The 26378-nt window shown below is 38.1% G+C and overlaps 1 protein-coding gene across 1 annotated transcript; it reads left to right on the plus strand.

The window, feature by feature from the left end:
- Window positions 1-335: 335 nt before the first annotated feature.
- Window positions 336-26378, plus strand: C2H18orf63 (chromosome 2 C18orf63 homolog). The gene is made up of 16 exons (XM_054814098.1): window positions 336-2052; window positions 3092-3300; window positions 3519-3688; window positions 4344-4422; window positions 5860-5916; window positions 7334-7445; window positions 8423-8464; window positions 11589-11665; window positions 13028-13137; window positions 13765-13861; window positions 13947-14053; window positions 15035-15218; window positions 16306-17382; window positions 18356-18472; window positions 20841-20925; window positions 24938-26378. The coding sequence occupies exons 3-15, from the start codon at window positions 3555-3557 to the stop codon at window positions 20892-20894; spliced, it is 2247 nt and encodes a 748-aa protein (XP_054670073.1). The 5' UTR covers window positions 336-2052; window positions 3092-3300; window positions 3519-3554; the 3' UTR covers window positions 20895-20925; window positions 24938-26378.

Here is a 26378-nt window from a genome sequence, read left to right on the forward strand (position 1 = left end):
TCGCCGGGCTCCGAACCCGCAGTTTTCTTCCCTCACAGTGGGCGAAACGTGCTGCGAGGGGAGGTTACCGCAGCAGTTAGCTGCCGTGCGTGCCGGGCCGCGGAGCGACGAGCGCATCATTTACTTTCACCTCCCTTTCAACCCCACGGCTGCCGCCGGTTTATCTCCGCAGGAGGGGCGGCAGGTGCGGGCGCGCACCTCCCGTGCCGGCAGGGAGCACCCTGCTCTCTCCTGCCCGGTTTTCCAGCAGGCCAGAGGCAGGCCGGCGAAGCCGCACATCCGCCCGCCCGCCCCCCCCCCACGCGCGCGGCGGGTGCTCGCGCCGAAGGCGGGAGGCGCGCGCCTGCCTCAGCGCCCCGCGGAGCCCGTGAGGAAGGTCGGCGGAGGCGGCCTGAGGCACGTCCCTGTCAGAGGTGCTTCTTACAGCGCCTCAGGACCTCGTCGCCCTGCCCTGCGAGAGCTGGGCCGGGGGCCGAGGCTTCTCTGTGCCACCCCCTCGCCCCGCCTGCTTTGCCGAGGGCAGAGGGCGCAGCGCCGTCCCTTTCTTTCGGTGGCGCCCTTTCACGAGCGCATCGTCCGTGTTTTCCTGCAGTTTTGTGTAAGCTAAACCCCGGTTCCTTCGCTCTGGCCTCAGGTGCGTTTGATGGCTTTGTTTGCTTGTTGGGTCCCCCGTACGCATCACGGCAGCACCCATCACGGCAGCACCCAGCGTTGCGCTACCGGTGCTGGGTCACGCCTGTACGCTGCTTGGGTCCCTCAACAGCAGTAGCCCCGTGTACGCACTCCGACGTGATTACAGGCTGGATTTTTTTTGTGGAGTTTGTTTACAGCATAACTTTAGTGATGTAAAATTTTACCCAGTGTGACCTGTCGAGGCACCTTTCCTCAAAGCTCTTTTGTACCGTGTGTGTGTGCTGTTGGCTCTAGGCATCTTCATACTTCCTTACTGAATGCCACCACGATTTTCAGATCCCATCTCCATTACAGTCAACCTAACAGGAAGACTAGCTACTGCCCCTCACAGCTTGGTGTTGTTCTCAGCTTTAAAAAGGAGGCTCTTCATTCCATCTTCCAGGTTGTTACTGAAAATAACAAATATCACCGCCAAGGTCTGTGATTTACCTGCCTGTTTTGACTGAAAACCAGTGATAGCCATTCTCCGACTGATGTCCTGTTCAGCTTAGCAGGAGCTCTGTGGTGGTTTCAAGTTCACATGTTGTGATTATCAACATCTAAAGATGTAATTTCTCCCACACACTTTAAGTTCTCCTACTTGTACAGAAGGCAATTGGGTTTATTTCTTATGATTTATAACTATCTTAACTGGTAGTCTGATGTTAACTGGTACTTCTCTATTCTCTCCCCTGAAGGGAGAAGCCATTTGTAAGCACTCTGTCCTATTAGCTTTTAAGATGACTGGGAAGATTTGACTTATGCTGAATACAGCGAGTGGTTCCCACAGGGGGACTGGCCTCAAACAGCAAGCAGATCCCTGGAGCGTGGCAGCATGTGCTTTACAACATCTTTGCCACAAAAATCTCTGTAGGCTATTTAGGATTCTTTTAAACTTTGTGGAAGCTGAGGACCCAGCCTTTCTTTTCTGTATTTGCAAATGGACAAGATTTTTTTTCTCATTTGTTTAAAACGGTCCTTTCCCTTAAGCTGTAGCTTTTGGAATTCTCTGATGAAGTGATAGTCTTGGCTGGCATTTTAAAAAAATCTGCTTTTCATGATTGCTAGAAAAAACTTGAAATGTGTTTTCCTTTAATGGTAAGAAATAAGGAAACATTATTATCTTTTAAATGACAGTTATAAAACATTTTCCTTGTGATTTTTCTAGGATATGACTGAGGTTAATCTTTTTAATGTGTTACACACTAAGCAAGGCGAAGCAAAATCAGAACAGCAAAGTTATTTTTGGCATTGTTCCACAAAAAATGTTACCAGTTCATCATTTTTTGATCACAATTTGCAAAATTGCTTTTCAGGTGAATAGCTGGTGACTTCATAAAATTTGGAAACAAAATCTTTGTTGCTATCTTCACTGCACTGGTAAGACCATTTCCCAAAAGGATTTTAGGGTTTGGAGGGGGAAGAACTATTAAACCAACTTTTTTTGGTGTGCAGTGTTTGTTTCTGGCTTTTTATAACAAGCAGACTTTCTACCTGCCTGTTTTTTCTTTGAACTTTGATTGAGAAAGGTGCTATAGTTAAAAGGTGTATTTTCTTTAAATAATGAAATGTTAGATGTTCTCTTCTGTCATAAATATTCTAGGTCCTTTACACTGTGCCTAGCCTGTGCTGCACTACATAGGAGTGCACAGCAGGCATCCAAGAGGCCAGGTAACAGCCATAACTTCATATTATTCCCACTCACATGAGATTTGTTAGTATTGCATCAAAGGATCACATTCTCCATCTGAAATTCGGGTTCTTTTGGTTCTTATTTTTGATGCTTTTTAGGATGTTTCAAAAATGATGGAGTTGTAGCACATCTGCTCAGTGATATGCCAGTGAACATACAAGTACTCTGTATTCTAACCTCATGTGAAATATCAGGTCATGTGCACTTCAAGATAATGGTTGTGGCCTGAGCCCAAACCTGCCTCATACTCTTGAACACAAAATATAGTCAATAATTTCTATTATAAGGCAAAGCTTAGGATGTGAGAGACAGCTTTGATAGAACGACTATAGGTCTAATCACATTCCACTCTAAATACCAGCTGTGTTTTCTTCATCTTTTGATACATATGTAGGAGTGTAACTATTAAAATTCCCAAGACAAAATGCTGTTCTTCATACATTTCTCCTTTGAGACCAAGAATGGGAGAACAAATTGTTTGTGTTCAGTATGAAATATAGAGCTGAATGCGATTCTGGATTAGTACAGCTTTCAGTCCAGTGTAAGACTGTATGCAGTTCTGCATAGGTTAGAATACAGTCTTCACCTGTCACTTGAGAAGAGAGATGGATTTAAGCAGGGAGCACACAAGTTCTCTGTACCGCTGGGAAAGGAGCCCGGTGTGGGGAAAAGGAAATGATTTCCAGTCTGCCTTCATGTTTCTGTGATTTTCATTCTCTTCAACAGGCTGGCCACGGTCTGTGCATGACTTAGTGAGGAGATCGCTGTTCAGCTCCTGGGAATTAAACTTTCTTGCCAGACAGGAGGGGATCAACATCACAGAGGGATTCCTCAGGTCTTGGATCCCAGATAGATTCCAGCCCTAACACACACACTGAGAAGAAGGGGGAAAGGATGCTTTTGTCCTTGTCTTTATTCTGAATATTTTGACTCTTGTAAATATTTTTTTCTCAAGTATAATGCATTATTTATAGCAAAAGTATATTTGGCTGTCTGTTTTAGTTGACCAAATTATGTTATATTATTACGTTATATTGCCTACCTAATCTTAATCAGAAGATAACTGATTATTGTTTACCTGATACCATATACTTTTAAAGTTCTGTAAACAAATATCTGCCTTATAAAAATAAATTAAAAATTTTCTTTTAAGACCCAAGTGCCCCTTTGGGACAATCAACAATATAACATGAATGACACCAGGCAGCAGTCTCTGTTCTTTGTCAGTCTGCCGGAGCTACAAAAACTCTGTGCCACTACAGTAACTCTGAGTTCTCAGATACCGGAAACTGAGACAAGGAGTACACAGATAAAGTTTTGCAGGTAAAGAATTTTTAGGGTTATTATTTTTAGAAGCTGTTGGTGGTTGTTATTCAAAGATTTTATTAGCGGTACTAGAATTACTTGTAATAAAGTCAGCAAAATTTTTATATCAGCAGAAAACAGCATAAAATTGTTCAAAATGGGGTATTTTTGGTGGGGGACTTGCTGGCTATTGGGGAAACAAAACACATTTCTATTATGTTTTAAATGTCATCAACTAAAACTAACAAGGCCACCTACTTCAAATTAATAAATAGTTAAAATTAATCTGTGTTCAGTTGCAAAGTTGGAATGTTTTATGTCAGTTGAGACTGAGTGAAAAGAATACTGGGAAAGCATATGTATGGTCCTTAGTGTTCACCAAGCATTTTGTCATTCCCTTTAATAGGAAAGGAGAGAAATGAGGAATTCTGCCAAAAGGATCACTTTTGGGGAGTTATGTTCATGTGCCAAAGGCCTGCAGTCTTTGTTTGAGGCCACTGTGGGTGGGTTAAGAGCAAGTAACTTGGACTAGTCCAATAAATTATATTGAACCACTGGAAGCCGGTTAGAGGTGGAATGTATTATGTTTGCAGAAAGTGAGGAAAAGAAATTTAAGCTGAGAAAATCAAGTATGGAACATTATTTTTTAATTTTTTTCTTTTTTTTTTAATAGACAGTTATTATTCCTGCATCAAGACATCCTTTCTGCACCTGTTATTGGAACACTAAATCAAATTTCAGTTGTAATGGCGGTCAGTATCACTGTGTAAATAAGTATATGTAGTTACATACTGTTGTGGATGAGCAGAATGCACCTCACTCAAAAGAGAGGCAGCAATATGTTTTACTGAGGTAAAATAATAATGTGACAGACTTCAATAAGTTCGATGGAATTGAACAAAGTTTTAACAGTGGTTTGACAAGGTTCAATAAGTTTGATGGCAAGGTTCACCTTATTAATTACTGCATGGAAGAAACATAGGAAAGGAAATTGAATTAGAATGACTCATACAGAGACTGGAGATGCGAAGAGTTGAAGAGGACCCTCCCGTTGAGTCATGAGGTTCAGAGTGGACCCCCTTGCTTTCTAAACTCCTCTTTCGGAGCCTAGGTGTGGCTAGATCCAATCTTAGTGTCAGACTTGGTCAACAGTTCATGTCTAATGGAATTATCCATACAATGTTTATAGTATCTGAGTAGCTACATGGATCAGTAATGCTTCATAGTATTAATTCAGCATCTTATCAGTCACTTACTGAGGATCTGTCGCAGGTAAGGAATCTTTCCACCTTGGGCAGGGAAGGATCTCTTAGTCTCAGGTAAGGAATTGCTAACCTGGAGAGACATCCCTGCTCAAGGGGAGAGTCATCTGGCATGCAGGCCAGCTGCCATTCAGGGAGAGCTCAAATTGGGCCCATCCTGATTTTAATATTTATAGAGTGAGGTAGTTGGCTGCTAGTCTGTAGTATAGACAGGACAGATGTCTTCAGTTTAGCTCTGACATCTTGTTCTGTACTTTGGTTACCTTGTACTTTTGGGTTTTGAAACTACCTTTCAAAATATTTTTCAAGACACCTTAATTCCCTTGTACATGAGCCAGGGGCTTTCCAGCTCACAAGTTCATCCCAAGGACGTGAGGCCTGTTGCTTCTTGGTCAGCCTGAACCAAAGTACGGCTAGGAGTCAAGTGTATCCGTCACACATGCGTGCATGTTTCTCTAAGAAGTGGTTTTTCTGAGGATCGAGGATAAGTAAAATTATGTCATTTAAAGCAAACTTTTATTTTTGTGTATTAGTAATGTAGATGACAGCTTATGTCTTCTACTGTTTTGATGAAATGGCCTTTTCAGACGGTGAACCTTTTGTGGAACAGAATGGACTCAATTGGTAAGATGCCACCCAATTCACAATGAGAGCAGCAGGGACAGAGTTCTGTGATTTTGTTTTGGGCAGTCTTTTGCTTGCTTGTTAATGTATCTTTAGCTGGAAATGAGATTACACTATAACAAATGCCAGAACTAATTTTAGTTATAATTCTCCTTTAAAATACAGGATATGGTATTTGCTTTAACTATTCCTTAGCATGTTTTTCTTAGGCAAAGTCACTGATGGACCAGAACTTAATTTATGATTTGCTAAAACACCTCTTAATTTCCAACGCTTGAATTATTTTATTTTTTTTATTTTTAGATACCATTTTACAAATCAAGAATATGTCAAGCCTACATAGAGAAACAAGGAGCTACCGTAAGTGCTGAAAGATGTCACAGTTCTTAAGATTGCTACTCTTGTCCACAACTGCTGTTGCCAGAGATGAGTATTTTTCATAGGGCATGCAATTTGCACTACAGAAGCCAAGTTTCATGGTAAAAATGTTCTGTAGACAAAATGTCTCTTTTGAATCTAGCTATAGTAAGTATACTTTGTCAGAGTCAAAAGTTTTAAGAAGTTCCTGAGCGATTTCACTAGATTTCTCTGCTGCAGTGGGACCCTGATCTTGCTCAGGGCTGTTGGGGTTTGACTTCAAGGCAACGACAGACCTGCCCTTTGGGCCAAAGACCTGCAGCTCCCCTGCTGTTGTCACCCTCGCTGCGTGTGCCCTATAGGTTCCATAGGTGGGGGTGTTCAGCAAGGCGAACTGTCTCCCCATTCACATTTTGGGTTTATCTAGCCTATATAGGGCACTCTCAAACATTACAAATACATAGAGAAGAAATGCAACCCATTAGTTTAACAGCTGATATATTTTTAGACCCTTATGCACATGCTTTACTATCTTCTAGTATGCAATGTCTGTGGGGTTTATGAACGTATGTGTGGACACACAAAAATTGCTGAGTCTAAAGACTGATTGTAATCAAAGCCAGTAGCTCTCATGATTCATTTGCCCAGCCAGTTGGGTGTATTTTCTTTGTTCCAAGAGGTGTAAATGCATATCTAGATTAGTAAGACATATACTGTTCAAATATGCTTACCTTACAAACCTGCTTTGTGTTGCTGCATATAACTGACCTGTCATCATTAGATTTTCCAACACCAGCAGATTGCTAGTACGAAGTATATTTAATAACCATGAGCTGCAAGCAGATCCTTGCAGGATCGCATTAGAAACATCCTCTTGGAGGTGTATTAGTTAACTCTTTTTAACCCATTGTAATTAGGTTATTTTTCTTGACTAATGCTGTCAACAGAAAGCTATGCAGGACAGACGAGGAGTCAGGCAAGTAGTAGTAACAAAGCTACATTTATCTGTTGTTCTTGTGATTGCAAGAAAATGTCTCTGGTCTTGAGTTTGACAGCAGAGTTAATATATGTAAATTTTGGATGCTGTGCCTATTGTCCAGAAAGTGGTGAATATCTAGTAAAGTGCTCCATATAGTTCAATTCATCTTTTCCCTGAGTATATTATCAGCCCAGTGAAAAACATAAATGAATTGTAGTGCACCTTACTTTGATGACACATGAAATCTAAATGCCTACATCAAATATAATGCTAACTTCCTCTTGTAGCTAAGTAGGTGAAAAGTAAAGATGTGTAACATATACTAGGATTTGGCTTCAAGGTGCAGTAGCAGTATCTTTGATTAAATTTTGACTGAAACCTTTAAAAAAAATCTGTTTAATTATTAATAATGTATTTTTCTTTTCTCACTTATGTTATTAGCTGGAAGCACCACAAACAGTTAGTCCAGTCATTCTCCAAACCTGTCTCTCCTACACACTTACAGCCAGACTTGCACCCAGATGGAACAAGGCTGGTCATCTCTTGGTCCAAGGTATTTGACTCACCTGGGTCAGGGATCAAGCATTTAGTTTTCAGTTCTTTATTGTTGCATTAATTTTCCGTAATTTTATTGCCATCATTATTTCATTCATTATATTAAATTATTTCCTTCATTTATCCTACATTTTTTTTCTTTGATTGCATTTTTATTGTTCCTTTATCCAAGTTCAATGATTCACGTTTACAATCTCAATGGACATACTCACTTTTTCATCTTCCTCCTCATCTTTGTAACAGATCAAATATTTCAACTGAACGCAACATACCAGATTAATAATTTCCAGACCAAATATTGTTGGGCAGTAAATGTCTTCTAAAAATAGGGCCTGTTTTTCAGATTCATGCTTTCTCTTGTTAAGCAAAGCAATTATACAGATCATTCCAAATATACCTTGAGAAAAGCATATATGTTATTCTCTTATTTCCAGCCACAATATTAACAGTATCTTGGATTTAGTATCTTCAAAGTATATAGCTCAACTTATTCAGGAATAGCAGCTAGAAGTAGAGGGCTAATCTGGTTTCAGTGAAAGACATTGACTAACAGCAATGTGACCCTGGTACATGCAGCTTGTCTAATCATGTATGTTGCTAAAGCTGGGCAAAACTGATGATAGATCGTAAAATATGTAGTAATACTATACTGATTTGCTTTTGAACTGAAATTTATTAACTGTTAATCAATTAAAAATAGTTCTATGTAAAAATTCCTTACTGGGAGGAAAAAATAATGTATAAATTGCTGTCCACTAATATACTTTCATATATCTTTCTTTTTTATATAAGATGATAATGAATCAGTGAAAAGTTAATTGATAGATGGGGTTTTCTCTCCTTAAAAAGGACAAACCTTTCAGCATTCATGACACACACAAACAAAACTGTATGATTTCTCCTTTTCTTTTTTTTTTCATAAAGACATTAGGTATATGGTTTAGAAAATAATGTCTATCTGTTTTATTTATTAAGGAAAAGATTTTTTGTCTCATTCAGGAAGGCAAAATGCTGTTGGTAAGTACGATATTCTGTTATGGTAAACCTGTGAGAGCAAGGTATAGTTAGTGATGTGCTTTCATATTGCCATGATCTTGGTATTGCCAATACAGTGTCTTTTCATTTTTCAATCTGAAAGAACCTCAGTCAAAACACACTCGATGGCAGATCATGCTCTGTATGTAATAGTTGCCAGCTCAACTACACCTTTGAAAAATTACCCACAAGAAAGGTAATTTTTCTACTATTAATCTACAGCTACAGATTGAAATTTACCATTTAAAAGTTATGATTATCACAATTAAATGAACTTGCCTCGAATTGTGAGTCTTGCAAGTGATGTGAAAGTTCTGTAATAATAGGTAGGAAATGAGCTAAAGTGACTGTCCTGTATGTATGTCATGGTTTAACCCCATACGCAGCTGCTTGCTCACCCTTCCCCCCTCAAGGGGATGAGGAGGAGAATGGAAAAAAACTTCATGGGTTGAGATAAAGACAGTTTAATAGGATAACAAAGGACGTTCTATGGTAGGGAATATCCCTTTGGCCAGTCTGGGTCAGCTGTCCTGGCTGTGCTCTCCCAGCTTCTTCTGCACCTGGCAGGGTGTGGGAAGCTGAAAAGTACAACTACAACTTCAGCATGCATCACCTCCTCTTCTGGCAACATTCTGAATTCTTTGCCTTCTGGCCAGTCCATGATAATTTCCAAAATTCCTGGGTGACTGGGGTTTCCTATTTAAGCCTGCTGTGTGATCAGTGTGACCCACTTACTCCACGTAGCATCAGTTGTGTGATATGTAGAGGTGGCCTTCTTTTTGAACATCCAGCCCAGCACCAGCAGTCGAGGTGCCAGGAGGAGCTGTGCTTCAGTACCAATCACTTCCGAAGCATCTCAAACCCCTTCACACACTGCCAGTATCTCGTTTTCAGTTAGAGTATAGTGGGCCTCGGATCCTCTGTATCCCTAACTCCAAAACCCCTCAAGTCTCCCCTAGTGCTTTCTGCCAGAGACACCAGGTAGGGCCGTTCTCCTTGGCTGCAGTGTAGAGCACATTTCTTACATCTGGTCCCGCCTGGACTGGCCGAAGGGCTACTGCACAAACTATTTCCTTTTTAATTTGTTCAAAGGCTTGTAATTGCTCATGGCCCCATTTGAAATTGTTCTTCTGGGTCACTTGATAAAGAAGGCTGACAATCAGACTGTAATTTGGAATATGCATCCTCCAAAATCCCACAACGCCTGAGAAAGCTTGTGTTTCCTTTTTCCTAGTTTGTGGAGACATAGCTGTTACTTTGTTGACTTCATCCATTGGGATCTGATGATATCCATCTTGCCATTTTATTCCTATAACTGGATCTGCTGTGCAGGTCTCTTGACCTTACTTTGTTTTGTGGTGAAACCAGCTTTCAGAAGGATTTGGATTATTTTCTTCCCTTTCTCAAAAACTTCTGCTGCTGTATTGCCCCTTATGATGATGTCGTCAATGTATTGCAGATGTTCTGGAGCCTCACCCTGTTCCATTGCAGTCTGGATCAGTCCATGACAAATGGTGGGGCTGTGTTTCCACTGCTGGGGAAGTCAATTCCAGGTGTACTGGACGCCCCTCCAAGTGAAAGCAAACTGTGGCCTGCACTCTGCCACCAAAGGGTACATTGGACTTCATCTGGATCTATGGGTAATTGCCCATTGTCCCAGGCATAATAAACCATCTCCCGCACAGCTAATTCCCTCAGGTATTGGATACCTCTCTCCATGGTGGTCCACTTGCCTGGGTGACGTAGAACATCTTCACTGAAGGGATACATTTCCCTCATGCCTGACGAGTTGCCTCTGGAGGCTAAGGGCTTGTGTCGCTTTCCCAATCACCTTGTCAATGCCCCCTTCCCTGGACAGGGATCCCAGCTGCTTGGCCTCCCCACCCTCTAATTCCAGGCTACTGGCCCCATTATCCCAGCATCGGAGTAGCCAGGTAACCAGTTGCTTGCAACAACTAAAAACATCAGTGTGTTATCAACATTCTCATACTAAATCCAAAACACAGCACTATACCAGCTACTAGAAAGAAAATTAACTCTATCTCAGCTGAAATCAGGACAATGTACTATGTTTGCTGTTCACAAAAGTTAAGTCACGAAACATGCTGCTTAAATTAAACATGCTGCATCCAAAAATTACAAAGTAATATTTTTATTGCAGTATAGAAGTTAAATATTACATTTGGGGATATTGATGCCTAAATTTGCAACAGGGACATATGTTGAGGAACATAATACATTCAGTCCCTGTGCTACATCTTGCTCAGAGCTGGGAGTCCTGGTGGACAAGTTCAGCATGAGCCAGCAGTGTGCCCTTGTGGCCAAGAAGGCCAATGGTATCCTGAGGTGCATTAAGAAGAGTGTGGCCAGCAGGTCGAGGGAGGTAATCCTCCCCCTCTGTTCTGCCCTGGTGAAGCCACATCTGGAGTTCTGTGTCCAGTTATGGGCTCCCCAGCTCAAGACAGACAGGGAACTACTGGAGAGAGTCCAGCGGAGGGCTATGAGGATGATTAGGGGACTGGAGCATCTCTCGTATGAGGAAAGGCTGAGAGAGCTGGGTCTGTTTAGCCTGGAGAAGAGAAGACTGAGAGAGGATCTCATCAATGCTTATAAATATCTAAAGGGCGGGTGACAAGAGGATGGAGCCAGACTCTTTTCAGTGGTGCCCAGCAACACAACAAGGTGTTAAGGGCACAAACTGGAACACAGGAAGTTCCACCTGAATATGAGAAAAAAATTCTTTACTTTGAGGGTGACCGAGCACTGGCACAGGCTGCCCAGAGAGGTTGTGGAGTCTCCTTCTCTGGAGATATTCAAAACACACCTGGATGCAATCCTGTGCAACCTGCTCTAGGTGAACCTGCTTTAGCAGAGGGGTTAGACAAGATGATCTCCAGAGGTCCCTTCCAACCCCTACCATTCTGTGATGATTTTAATTTTTCACAGTTAAAATGCAATTATTTTTAATTTCTATGCTGAGGAAGTCTAGCCTTTTGATTTTCAAACACAGCATTTTGACTAATGATTACTTTAAATAAACATTTGGTTCTGCCTAACAGATGAACTGTAGTTCAAAACAGGGCTTTGTGCTTCATTTTTATTTTAGTTATAGACCTCAATGTATCAGAGAGACAGCTTTGCATCAGTGTGGAGGCTTACTCAATTCGGTTGCCACCCCCTGAGGTATAAAACAGTTACAATTTCTATGACTGTCTTTGTCTTATTAATCTTCATCTTCTTTTCTGTTAGGTGACTTGCAATTAGCATGATGCTTATTTATGATTGCGTTAAGACAGTAATCATATTCATTGACTATCCGTATTTAAGTGCATAACATCAATATTATATCTATATTGATGCATTTTAGCAAGCATTGTAAAATTGAGATTCTAGACTAATTAAGAGACCTTTCAAAATGCTAATAGAATATAGTAGTGAAGTGTCTTTATGATTCTAGATTTCCTTCTAGCAGTGCTTTCTAGAAGGCATTCACTGTCTCACTGTAATAAACAGTTTTGAGTAACATCTTAAAAGTGAAGCTACAGGTAAGTTGTCAGCACTATGTTTAAAGTGCCTGTATATAATTATTCTGGAATCTGCTTCATTTTCTATGCATCTTCGAAAATACTGGAGCAGCCTAGACTATGCTGCTCGTAAGCATAATTAATAAATTGTTTATGAAATCATGATTGAGGTTGAAAAATTACCATCTTTTGTGACAGCCATGTCACCTTTGTTGAATATGTCCATACATACAGGGGCATATTTGTCAGGCTTGCTGGTTTCTTCCAAAATAAGTATTTCTGATCCAAACTCTTCTTTCTTAGAATAGAAGAATAGGATTTCTTCTGTGACCTAGTTGGACAGCATAAACATCAATGCTATCTGTAGGAATCCATTTCCAGAATGACACAAAGCAATGATGGAAGCGATTATGATATGGCTTCTTTATCAGTTTGATCATTTCAATACTTTTATAAACAGAAATGGCCACATTTTCTTATCAGTGAATAAATGCAAACCCTGGTGGACCACAGAGAGAGAAAAAGTTTCTCAAATCTCAGTGTTTGATTGGCCCCTACAGCCAAATATTTTCACATTGTGAAAATGTGTACTGTTTTGACTTCTCACAGGGTGAAACTATATGTCCTATTAATTCTGTTGCTTGGATCTTTGCACTTGATTAGGCATATGCAGTTACTAGACTGTCAAACATGGGTTTCTGATTTGAACCTTAAAAAATATGAATGGAAGTGAGACAGTTCTTAGTTTGAGAAATTCCTTCTGTACTCTGACTTATTAAAGCACTTCAAATAAAGTTTTAAACCTTGTATTTGCATAAATTTTGGAAGTGTAGGCTCTAACATAAGATAGTGTGCAATTTAATAATGGGAATATCTACTGAAATAATCAATCTGTGAGAGCCGATAAAAGAATAATAATATATAAGCCTCAGTGTATTGTGATACACAATTATTTTTGAAAATTTTAATTTTGTACTGCTGTAGAAATATTTGCAAATAACTTTTTTTTTTCTGTTTTAAGCTGGGAGATTTTGATATTTTGGCAAACACCTTACAGCTGTTTGACAGCAATGAAAACACAGTTATTCACCAGCATTCCATATTAAGTAACTGGTGCTATGTTTTGCCAAGGTAGGAGTCTGTTTACATTTCAGCAGAAACAAACATTTCCTGGAATGTTTGCCATACAAATTGTGAATTTGTTACTAGTGATAAGAATACTTTTTTACAGTCTGTTTTGCATTCAGGAATCTTTCTTTTTTACTTTTATGGAAAACGAAAAATCAGTGAATCGTAAATTACACATCTAAATATTATTTCAGTTTTTGTAATCTCTCTGCTACTTCTGTGATATGCAAGAGCATTAATTCTTCTCAAATATAATTTTAGCAGAAAGTGTCAATTTAAAGAAAAAACTTACTTGCCACAAACTATGTCTATTTTCACCCATGAGTTTCATCATAAAAATATGAGAAGTAAGGATATATTTGGTTTTGTTCTACATTCACTGGTAGTATTACAAACAAGAGAAATTAGACTTGTGGGTGCCAAGTTCTTTTCCATAATTCAGGAAATACTGCTATTGTTCTGTCATGAACTTATGACCTAAAGGTATTAGTCCTCAAAACATAAAAATAATCCATAAATACTTTCAATGCCAAAAATAAGATTTACTTTTTTTTTCCCCAAAAGTCCAGTATATTTTCAGCTGAGTTTTATGACACTCTGTCTAAGCATCCCTTCTTAACCTTTGCACAGCATGAAAATGGGTCAGATCATAAACATCAGCCACATAATTCCTCCAGAATCTCCTTTCCGTTCATATGAAGAATTTCAGATGCACTGGAAGAATCTGGTAAGAAACAATATACACTGCTTTCATTTTTCTCTCCTTTCTTTGTACCTATTGAGTTTGTAATACATATTTGGTTTTTTTTAAGTATGGATATATTCTTCCAGAGGATCTTGGAGAGACAAAAACATACTTCAGTGTTTACTTCAAACCAGTAGGAGAAAGATTCTTTACATATCCTTTCAGAATATTTGTGTTACATTTCCTCTACTATGCTTCTAGCAAAGATCTAAATTTTCATTTTTGAATGTGCCACGTTTTCTTCTTCCATAATTTCATAGAATGGTTTGGGTTGGAAGGGACCTTAAAGATCATCTAGTTCCAACGCCCCTGCCATGGGCAGGGACATCCTCCACTAGACCACGTTGCCCAAAGCCCCATCCAACCTGGTCTTAAACATTTCCAGGGAGGGGGCAGCCACAACCTCTCTGGGCAACCTGTTCCAGTGCCTCACCACCCTCACAGTGAAGAATTTCTTTCTAACATCTAATCTAAATCGACCCTCCTTCAGCTTAAACCCATTACCCCTTGTCCTGTCACTACACTCCCTGATAAACAGTCCCTCTCCATCTTTCTTGCAGGCCCCCTTCAGGTACCGGTAAGCCACAATTAGATCTCCCTGGAGCCTTCTCTTCTCCAGGCTGAACAACCCCAACTCTCTCAGCCTGTCCTCACAGGAGAGGTGCTCCAGCCCTCTGATCAGCTTTGTGGCCCTCCTCCCTTTCACAGAAGTCAGTGGAGAATTGTTTCACTAGACAAATTGGAAAAAAATATTTAGTCTTGTCTCTTTGTCCTAGTACTAAATAATAGTAAGTCATATACAATAGTTCGCTTCACAGCTTCTGTAAACATGAATGCCACTCTAAATGGTAATGTAAAAGGAAGAGTTAAATTCCTGTAAAAATGTGGCCAACAAAGATTTAAAGAGAATTTTCCTGCTAGGAAAGACTACACTAAGGATTACTTATATTGAGTAATCTTTGCTATAGTAGGCTAGTATGGTATAATAATTTTGAAGGCCTGTAACTTTATACTTCAGTCCCTTAAGAAAGTAAGTGCTTGTGTTCACCTTTCTGAAAAAGCTTTAGATATGTTCATGCTTTCTTCTGAATAAAGATGATTCATAATTACAGAAATGTAAAGAAACTTGTTATGTGTCCCTGAACACTTATTCAGGTACCCTTTAAATTGCATTCGAAGTCAACCAGTGCAGTATTTCCCTAGAACAGATTCAGAAAGTGTGTTGAACTCTTTTCTTTCTGACATGAAGCGTAATCTTTCACATCTATGTGGATTTCCAGTAAAGATGACAAGTAAAGCACTTTATGCTACACGGGAACTCTCCAGGGCTCCGGTGCATGTAAGGTTTTTGTATAAACATATTAATAGCATGTACTTTGTTCATGGTATGAAGTGGTCTTTATGATATTCAGAACATAGAGCATAAAATTATGCTTTTCACAACAAATTATCAATCATGTAACTTTTATTTAAATGTGTAATTAAATACTATAGTGCTATTTGCCATTGTTATGTTGTTGTTCATATCATAAATACATTAAAAATTGAACTTAGTTAGTTGCTATCAATATTTGCAATTCTATAGACTCTATTTTACAGTTGGATATCCAGAACTTTATCACACCTCTTCCATAATAATAATACAACAACAATAACTATTATTATGACTACAATTTATTTTTTAAAAAAACAAACCAAGACAAATATAAAGTTCTGTGGACTTAGGCATTTAAAAACACTCAAGCTGTAGGATTTACTCCATGGCTGGTGATGGAAAGGATGCAAGCAATCAAAACTACTTTAATTTGAGGTTGTGACAAAGGCTGAGACCCAAATTTATTTGGTAGGAGTGTTTGAAAGAAGAAATGAAGTAATTAATTCTGAACAAAGAATAGTGACAGAAACTGTAGAGATTCTAAAATACTGTAATCCTCTTTCAGAACACAGTTCCTGTTTATGTCTCTTCAGTGATCAAAGCTAGAATGGCTCCTCTTTGTCATCAGCAGTTTTCATAGACATCCAAACTGTCTTTTGCTCAGAATACAGATGCCCTTAGAAGTCTTAAGAGACGAGGAGCTCTGTCAGTCAAAATCTCTGCAGACTCCCTCAGAAGGGGTAGGCATTACCCAGTTGGAAAGCACTAAAGCAAGATAATGACTGTAATTTAAGTCTTTCCTTCTGAGAAATATGATATTCCAGCATAGTTTATAAACAAAGAACTGAGGGGAGGAGAAAAAAAAAAATCTTCATTTATAGTGAAGGCAAAATATTGTTTGAAAATACAGTTTATTCTAATTCAAAACAGGAAAATGTATGGTTGTATATTGTCATATATATTAGATAGATATTCTATAGTGATGCATTAGGTGGCACCATCAGTTTTTAAATCCAGTTCATTCGATTTAGCAACTATTGTTGTATTGCAGGAGATAAAATCTAAGCATATGAAATTGACTGGTGAGATGGTTTGTGGAGTATCTCTAATGCAGGCTCCTCCAAGAAAACAGAGTTTGCCTAGAATTTCTTCACCATGCAGTATGGAAAACAGCCACTGGATGGAGCGTTTGATCAAAAAGCCAGAATCACACACTTTTTCGAGTATCTGTAAGGGTACAGAGAAGGTTAGCATTGAAGCAACAGAGAAATCAATGAGTAATAGGCAAATACCAGGAGTACCAGAGTTACCAGTTGTGAAATCGTTAGGAATGCCTGTAAATTCAGCCTTTGAACTCCCACACAAAAAAGTCAGCAAAATTATACCAATTTTCAAAGGAAAGTTGATGCAAATGAATGGAAAGACTACAAATCAAATGGATGGGAAGAAAAGAGAAAATGCTGAAAGACGTTCACCAATAAAAACTATGGGTGTTTCATCTTCTATGCTGACTATGTGTAAGTCCAGAATAACTCAGGTTTACAAACCTGTTCAAGATACGCCAGTCAAATATCCTACTCATAGCAGCATACTTCAGGTAATGAACACAAAAACATATGCAAAACATGGTATACCTGTATTTCAATGGGAAACAGAGTCTGGTGGACAAATAACTAATGCTGATTTTTCTAATAACTCAGCTTCAGGTGGGAATTCAAGTGAAGTCAATCACAAAAAGGCAAATTCTCCTTCATTTCTTAAGAATGTTGAGTCAGTGCTTCAGAAATCAAACATCAACCTGCGTCTGAATACATATGTATCTCCTATTTCTAGTGCAAGAAGGGGAAAAAAGTTTGCAAGTCAAAATACCATGCAAGTTCTTGAGAAACACCATCAGTCAGAGAAAGTACATTTGCAGATTTGTAAATTAGACAATGAAATGACAAAATCCAGTTTATCACAGCAACAAACAAACAGATCAAATGAAGGAGCAGGGTTAAATATTCATGAATCTGTCTTAAATGATACATTGTGCATCGCCAAAAATGAAGAAAATAAAGCAGCATGTCATTCTAAGGACTATATTGCTAAGAAAACCAGTCATCCTTCCAAGTCTTACTTTGAACAGGTACGGTAAATAACAGGTCTCATTCTCACTGGTTCTCACAAATTCAGTATATTCTAAAACAGCTTTAAGCAATAAAGAGCATGACTTTCATCATGTTTTACCATCATTCTCAATATAGTTTTCTAAAATTTCTACCATATAAGTTAATGTTTTCAGTCACTGCTGCTTTTTTTCTGAAAGGGAAGATGATTTACTGTATTGTCTGAGATACGCACTTTTTTATTTGGGACTTTTAAGGTGGTATAATTAGTTTTCCTTTCTTTAAGACAGTTTATCAGCTTATCAAAATTTGTATAAGGTTAACATGGTGAAATTTTTGGTGTTCAGTCTATATTCAGATTAAACCGTATTAATGAACAGCTCCTGGAAGGAATCTCAAACCTCATCAATTGTGTAATGCTAACTGCAGTGTGTGTTTGCTGTTAGACAAACATGGAAATTATGCAAAGACAGGTTTAATTACAGTTTCACTAAAAGCACGAGTTGCAACAGGAAAAATTCCTACTGGACATAAGAAAAACAAAATCTTCAGAGTGAGAGTGGTTAAGTACCAGAACAAGTTGCACAGACAGGTTGTAGAGTTGTTATCCTTTCAGAGTCTCACAACTTGACTGGAAGAGGCCCAAAACAATGAGATCTAACTTTGAAGTTAGCTCTGTTTTGAGTAAAAGTTATGATTAGATGACCACTGGAGGTACTTTACAACCTAATTTTTCTATGATTCTGTCTGCATTTCAATGAAATAAATAAATGAGCTGATTTCAGTGCAGTTTTTATGAGGATGATATCCCAGATTGGGCACATGGATGAAATGTGTTGTGCTTATCACTTTTTTCACCCATAAAATGTAATTTGGTAGGTTATTTCAACTTTGTGTTATGAGGGCACCTTTTGAAAAAGTAGGTCATTTTAACAAGTAGAAAAATACTGTGGGTTTTTTTACTAATGAAGGTATAAACTTCTATACTTTAAGACGATTACAGGGAAGGAGTATCTGACATGTGTAACACTGACCTCAAAACCAACTTCCTCAGTCAAGGAAAGCAACACAGAAGCATCTGTAAAGAAAGGTTGTGCCAGAAAGCAACAGGTAAAAAACCCACAAATGTACACCCCTTAATCCAGTGTACAAGGATCTGAATTAAGAGATAAAAAGTAATGTTTGGGGTTTTTTTTTTCATTTTAGCATGTTCCACTTAAAATGGGGAAACCAACAAATCTTACTGAGACCTCTCTGGATAAAATTAACCTCAACCAGGATAAAATTAACCTCAACCATTGGTTATGTTACTGTTACTTCAAGCAGGCATTTAAAATGTTCTCTCCTGCAGAGATACTACTAAAATGAAAACATTTAATGGTGTTACTTAATATAAATATGTTTCTGAAGCAGGTTTTGTGATTCTGCAGAAAACAGTTTTATCCTGTCCAATATAACTACTGGCGTTCTCAATGGCTCTCTAAGTGTCTCATCTTAAGTGCCTGAATTCAGCAATGTTCTGTAGAAATTAGTTCCAGAAGTCTATCTGTAGTTCATTCTGAGTTTTTAAAAGTTATATTATCTTAATTATTTAATACATTTAATTTGTTACTGTATTACTAGATGGGGTCAGCAGCAGCAATTAGATAAGTTCCTAATATGATTTTATGTATATATATATACACTTTTTCCTCTGGATGCTGCTGTAATGATAGTAGTGTGTACTTTTAAATTCTTCTTGAAAATATTTTTTCATGATTCTTAAATATTGCTTTTACCTACCATTGGGCTACACTTCTGTTTCTAAATATCAGTTCTTTAAAACTCAGTTGTATCTTCCATCTCCACATTCTCTATGTTTTTACTATCCAGAAATTAGTCCTGTTAGAAGGAACAGGTCCCAAGTCTCCAGTGCTCAGTATAATTGTATTTTCTTAGGCAGATATGTATGTATTCTTTCTGCTAACAGCCAACTGAAAATACTGTGCAGTAACTCTACAGAATAAGCAGGGAGAAAATGTTACATGCATTTAACTCCCTTTTCACCCAGGTTCCCTTGCCTTTTGTATTTCATTTCAAGCATGACCATTTGAGGTCTCATTACCCATGCTTGGTCTGAAGTGCCTTTGCCTAGTCACATGTTGCAATCTATAAACTTACCTTGTCAACATACTCATTAACTGTTGACTAAGAATTTATGAGAGTATGTATCCATATTTCAGATTCTTCCACTTAATTTGCATTTGTTAACATTAAATTTTACCTGTTATCTTTTTGTTTTGTTATGCTTTTAAAGCCAAATAGAAGACAATTCTGTAACTTTCAATGGTAATTAAAAGAGCACAGCCTGTGCTATCCATGCAGTTCAGACAGGGCCAGCAGAGCAGCCTCAGGGGCCTGCTGCAGGAACACGCTCGTACCTGAGAGCTCAGGCTGCAGCAGGGAGGAGAGGAGTTGGTGTGGGAAACGTCAGCCCAGCTGCTCTGAGCTGGCCCCATCCAACAGCAGCTGGGAAGGGCCCTTCCAAGGGCCACAACTGAGACACTAGTTACAGGCCCAGCACTGCAATGCTGCAGCAGTAGAGTCAGGAGTCAGTCTCACAAAGAAATGAAAAACAGCAACTAAAAATAACTGTGGTTATAAGAATAACAGCCCCGGGGGTCTGAGTACTGAAAGGAGACTTCCATCGTAATACAAATTAAGTGCTGAAGTCCTTTGCATGCCACTGGGAATGATTCAGCCACACCAGGGCTTGTGAGTATGGAGCTAGCTCTACAGCTTGGGCAGACTGGACAAGGAGAGAGCTTGTAGCTGGTCTGGCAGCACTGCTGGGATGGGGAAGGGGCACTGTCCTGTCCTAGTGAGGGGTCACAAGTGCCCCACGCCATTCCACTCCCTCCAGACAGGCTGTGAGTAGCATAGGTACCAGCCTGAGCCCTGCAAGCTGCTTTTGGGAAGTGGCAGGAGACAGTAAGTTCTCATCTGTCTGCCTGCCACACTGCCAGTGCAGACTGAGCTGGAGTCTCAGCAATAGGAGAGGGACTTGTCTATTAACTGGGGCAGGGATGGACTCTCCAGTGCTCATTAGTCGGATTCCTCCTCTCTCCAGATTAAAATACAATGGTGCTGACTCAGGATGGTGCTAAACACTTCTCTGAAGAGTAAGTCTTTGTCATTATCTCAAGTTTGGATGCCAAAAATGACCAGTTGGTTTTGGAAGTCTTGGCTGCCAGCATGTAAAAGGATATTTTCAAAATAGCTCCATTTTTAATTATTTACCCACTGTACATATAAACATACTTAAAACTATATTTACGTTGGAAAATAAAAACTTATTAATTACTTCTCGTATCATTCAACTAAACATTTCACTCAGAAACAACTTTTTAGCTGGGCTGTTAGCTTAGTATTTCTGCTTTGTTTGCTTTACTCTTTTTTGCCTTTTTTAAATTTGTTTTTTGTTTTGTTTTGTTACCAGAAGGAAGGTTATTCAAAGTTAAAGAAAGCCAAAAGAAGTAAGCCTTCTGTTTAGGATGTTCTGGAGTACTGAAAGAAAACTCTGGGTATGACCATTACAAATTTAAAATATTTTTCTTTATTAAAATAATATCACATGTCTATAATAGTTTCTGTTCTCTATCAGCTGTCTCCAAATGAATCACTTTACTAAACAAATGGCTTATAGAGGAAAATAATGAGGTAACAGAAGCTAAGATTCTTGGTTTTATTGGACACCAGCTTTGGGGTTTTTCTGTGAAACAAGCAACATTAAATACAAAGGCATCTTTTACTTAGTGGAACTTAGAATTTGGCTTAAATTTGTATTTTGATTGGCTTATTTTCTTTCAGACTAAAATAAACCTGTTTTTTGTGCTGCTGAGTTTCATTTGAATCTGAGCTGAAGTTAAAAACATAAACCAGTAAAGTGAAGTTACATATATTATTTAATACCATTACATGAAATGGAGTGGCTTAATGCTTTTGTGGTCCTAAGATCTAATCCAAGGACAAAATGGTCTGTCATACAAAATGAATAAATTTAGTTTTGTCGCCAGATATTTCAACCCATATTGTGGGTGGTTGTCAATAATAGTCTTGCAGGATAGAACAAGCTTTTCGTTTGACTGTTCCTTTGAATATTAAGGATGCATATAGCATATGAGACCCACCAGATTTATTGACCTAATGCCTGTCACAAATTATGAGTAGTAAAACATGCAGCAAGGAGTAGCCTATGCAGTTAACTGTTTCAGAGATAAATAAAAGTATATTTATTCAAAAGAAAATATTGATATAAGCAAGATGTTCACACAGATACAACAGCACAAAAATGTGTATTATACAAAACAAATAGAAAACCATAGCAATAAAGAAGCAAAATAGAAACTCTGCATCTTTTAATCTGACTTTTGGCTTCAACATAAGAGATAACAAGTAGCCAAATGTGCATTTTATCTCAGAGATGCACTTTATGTCCTTCCTTTCTTTGCGTGGATAAATTCCTCCAGTGAACATATATATCAGTTGTCTGCATTCCCTAAAGAAAGTCCATTGTATGGGTGGAAGCTTTCCATACAGGACCTTGATACTGCAGTGTTCAGCATATCCTGTACCTGGGTCTAGCATTTCATCTCTCCTGCTTCAAGCCAGGCGGCTCAGGCATGGTCCTTCTTCAGTGGTGATCTGTTTTAGCAATTCAGCTTGGATATCTGTAGGTCCAAAATCTGTGAATTTCACTGAGGACTGATGAACAGAAATGGTGTCTCTGAGAATGGGCAGAACTTTACTTTTTTTACTTAAAAAAATCTGACCTTTTTTTCTTATTTATGAGTTAGATGCCACAGGATCAAGTTGATCATGGTAGGCGATGCTTAAACCCTGGAGAGGAAACAGTGCCTTCCATAAAGGGTTTAAAATATGCGTTCTAAGAATCCCATCGGTATGGGTTCTTCATTGGTGTTGATGACCTAAAAAAAAAACCCTAGGGCTAAAATAACTTCTACTATTGGATCGGTGCCCACAATTTTGATTCTGAAAAGCTTTGCTCTGAATTTCTTCATTATGTGTTATTACTCATGCATTCAGAGTGCATGTTTTCATTTGAACACTTGAGAATTACTTGTAAGTTTTCAAATTTACTGTGTGGCAAGATTTATGGGTGAGAAGTTCTTAGAATGGAATTCAATGATGTAGTCAACAGGAAGGACTTGGATCTATAATTCATGACAATAAAAACGTTTTTTTACAATTATCTTGCAAAAAGGGTCAGTTTTTATGACTAACATGTGCCAAGTTGCACAGACTCTTAACTTGTCCAGGAAATCACAGCATAATCCTAATTTTCTTCTTTGTTTTCCTGGTGAAAATAGGGGGTATGTTAATAAAATCAAGGACATGAAGCAACATGGGAGAAGTATTTAACATTTGAAGAAGTTGTACATTTGGTCCTGAACTAAATCATTCTCATTAATTCTGTTTTTAACCATATGTAGACAATCCCCCACTCTCTGGGGAAGGACTTGGGTTTTTCTTTGGCATAAAAGGAGTAGTTAGATATTAAGCATGAGTTTGAGATACGCCCCCTGACCGCATATTTAGGGGTCAGGACTATGCTGTGTACATATTTCTTTTTCAAGGCTATGCAGATTGGGGCAGTGGAACCTCTGAGGATGCTGAGGTGCCCAGCCCATGGGGTGGGGGCCAGGATATCTGGTGCTGAGTGAGCTCTGCAGAGTCTGTTGGGTATGTCTACTAGATTTCCATTGAATTTAATAGAAGTTTTGACATCTAACACATATGTACACAGCTAAATGTAGCCGTACTAAACCTGGAGCTCAAAACCATCTCAGGAGTCAGACTTGAATAGTTATTCAGGTAGCCTTCTTATAGTTTTAATAAAGACCTGCATGATTAGAGTTTTCAGAACAGGTTTATAGAACCTTTTTAAGCTATTTTATATTTGCTATCAAATAGAAAAAAGTCTGAAGTTTACTATTCCATGCTTAGTCTTTTATTAATGAAAGTCAACCTATCATTTTTCAAGGTCAAAAACTACTGTGAAAGGGAAGTTTGGCTTCTAAGACCAATCAAAAGAGCAGAGCTTCTAAAGGACAGTATATACTAGTACATAAAAATATTTAAAAGAGGGATTTACATCATTACAAACACTGGTGCAAGAACAGACATATTTAAAACAGCAGCACTGAAGTTCCCAAGCCTTTTGCACTGTTCTGCAGAACTCTTCCTGTTGCTCTGCTCCTGTGTTGGCCATATGATATTGACCTTTGTTTTTAGTCACCAAATTTCATTTAGCAAATGAGAAGCTACAAATTCATCGCATATAGTAATAATAATAGTATTATTTTACAAAAAAGTAATTGCTGCCATTACTGTAAGGATATTGTATGAACACAAGATGAAGGCAGGGCATCTACACCACTGGAATTAAGTAAAAATTCTCAGCAGTTTCATATATAAGGGCTAGAGGTCTATTGGACTGTTTCTTCTACAAGGTGGATTGCCCCAAGCCAACATGTAGGAATTTCACAGAATCATAGAATCCTAGAATGGTTTGGGTTGGAAGGGACCTCAAAGATCTTCTAGATCCAACCTGGCTTGAACGCTTTCAGGGAGGGGGCATCCACAGCTTCTCTGGGCAACCTGTTCCAGTGCCTCACCACCCTCATTTCTTTTCTAATTAGAAGGCTATGGTACAGAAATTCCAACAAAGCCATCTTTGAGATGATTTCTTGATGTGAAATATTAGGCTAAAGTAATACCTTTTAAGATATCATATAAATATAATAGCTTGAGCTGGCTTTATGAAGAAACAGTTTTTAACTTAAATTTGAAAATATTTGCATGGAAATTGTATGTATTGAAAATATTTGGGTTTTCATTGAAAAAAGATTCTGAAAATGTTTAATCTTTCAATGAAAAAGCAACTTCTTTTATGATGGGGGAAAATTAATTTCCTAATCAAATCTAGTATCAGAAACAACCTTTGGACTGTGTACATTAGTAGGTTGTTGGTACCTAAATACTTGAGACATACTCCAAAAAATAGATGCTATCGTAACATTAGTGCTGTTATCCTGTGCATTTTTCATTGTTGCAGGATTGTTCCAGGTTAGGGGTAATCTAATTTCCTGCATCGTTCAAAATGCTAAAGAAGAGTTTCCTAAGCTTCTGTCTGTTACTTTCTTGTAGACTTAAGAATGTGGTTTGGCTAGCTGATCTTAGCTGGTTAAGGTGTGAATAGACTCCTGCAATGGAATTTCCTTCACCCAGCACCACAACTGACTGTCATATTTTGAGGGGTTTAAATTTAAAAATGCACACCTAAGAGGAAGGATAAAGCTGTGCATAGGACCATAGATTTATCAAGGAGAGAATTCTTTCTTGTTCTGCATAAAAATGCAAACATTTAACTTAAAAGCCCTAAACTTTATAAACAGAATGCAAATACAAATGTGGAAATGCAGCAACTTTTGTTTGCAAATCAACCCTACAGTTCTGAGTTGTCTTTTGGTTTCTTTTGTGATCTAAACTTTTTCTATGCTTTCCTCCATTCAGGTTCCCAACAGTGTATTAACATACTTGAGGATCTCTGAGCTGTGTTTATTTCACCTTGTTGGTACCTGTTTCTGGATGAAAACCTGAGAGCTGAATACATACAGTCAAGTAAATCCACGTATCAACAACTTCTCCAGACAGTTTAGGTTAATAAGCCTCAAATGAATCAAAAAATTTAGCTAACAGCTTAGAGTTTTTGAATCACATTGCCTGTCCTAGTACTTGCTTACACACTTAATCACTCTTCTAAGATATTTTGAAGTTTCAAGTCTGTCTTTTTATGGTATAATTATATTTAGTTCTTTGCTACAGTGTCTGGGTCTCTTCGTTTCACCAGCAAAGCATTCCTAAATAACTTCTTGTCAAGTCAAATGGTTAGGAAATAAACAGTACAGTTTTTCTTAGGGGAATAATCTGAAGGCTGGATTGAATTCCAGCTTCTTTAATTCTTGCTACAATTTTAAATGAATTTCCATTTTCAGAAATGAAACTGCTATGTAAAAGATTTCTTTAAGTCTAATTGATAACACCATTCTTCAGTAATTCATGCATAATATGTATAGTTGCCCTTTGAGTAATTTTATCAGAATAAATGTATCTTCAATGATCTACTTGAAGGTGTAGTTACACATATATAAATACATATGATTGTTGCCCCGTAGTTGCTGGTTTTAAGTGAATATTATTGTATTACCTGGAAGATGAGAATCAAATGTCACAACACTAGCTCCTAAACTCAAATGATATACAACTGTAGTTTAACGCTTGCTTTGGATATACATTTGCAAAAGCTTTTTCCTAAAGGAATTGGTACAATGGAACTTTATGCACTTTATGAAAACCTTTTTAGGTTTATATTGCCATAGTTGAATTTTTATTTACCTCATTTTTCAAAGTAGGCTTTTGCTCTACTACAATGACAACTTTTGGTTTGGTTTGGTTTGGTTTTCCTCGAACAGTGACTGTAGACATAGCTCTAATTTCATGGTGCCAGTGTTTAAAAGAAGTGGGCACTTCAACAACATGTAGTTTTCTCATACATGATACAAAAAATAAAAAACAACAGGTGTTACAAAAATTAGAGCAATATGCTCAGTGAGAAATCAAATCATTTACATTTTGTCTGGAAATTGGTATACAAAGCTACTTTTTCAAATGCTGTGGATTAGTTATTCTTTCATAGATTTGACTATATGTAATTGATCTTTTTCTTGTCTTACAATATAAAAAGCCTGCAGAGCAGTTGCATTTCTCCTATGCTACAGAAATTAGTACTTCCTCTGGTCTGTTTCCTATTGTTGCTTTTTAAATGCTGCCGGTTGCCAACATTTGCCTGGTATTATAACAGAAGTCATTTTGCATTATTCTTGCATTTTAAAATGTTTACATCATTTCGTGTTATCTGTTATAATACTCAAAATACCAAAAATGTAATTATTGC

This window comes from Grus americana, chromosome 2 (assembly GCF_028858705.1).
Source record: "Grus americana isolate bGruAme1 chromosome 2, bGruAme1.mat, whole genome shotgun sequence".
Lineage (NCBI taxonomy): Eukaryota > Metazoa > Chordata > Aves > Gruiformes > Gruidae > Grus > Grus americana.

Bases quoted from the DNA above. Each gene is read 5' to 3' on its own strand.
- C2H18orf63 (XM_054814098.1), top strand. From the start codon at position 3,555: ATGAATGACACCAGGCAGCAGTCTCTGTTCTTTGTCAGTCTGCCGGAG. The intron at 11,666-13,027 runs GTATAAAACAGT...TTCTGTTTTAAG, and splicing joins TTCGGTTGCCACCCCCTGAG to CTGGGAGATTTTGATATTTT. The intron at 17,383-18,355 runs GTACGGTAAATA...CTATACTTTAAG, and splicing joins CCAAGTCTTACTTTGAACAG to ACGATTACAGGGAAGGAGTA.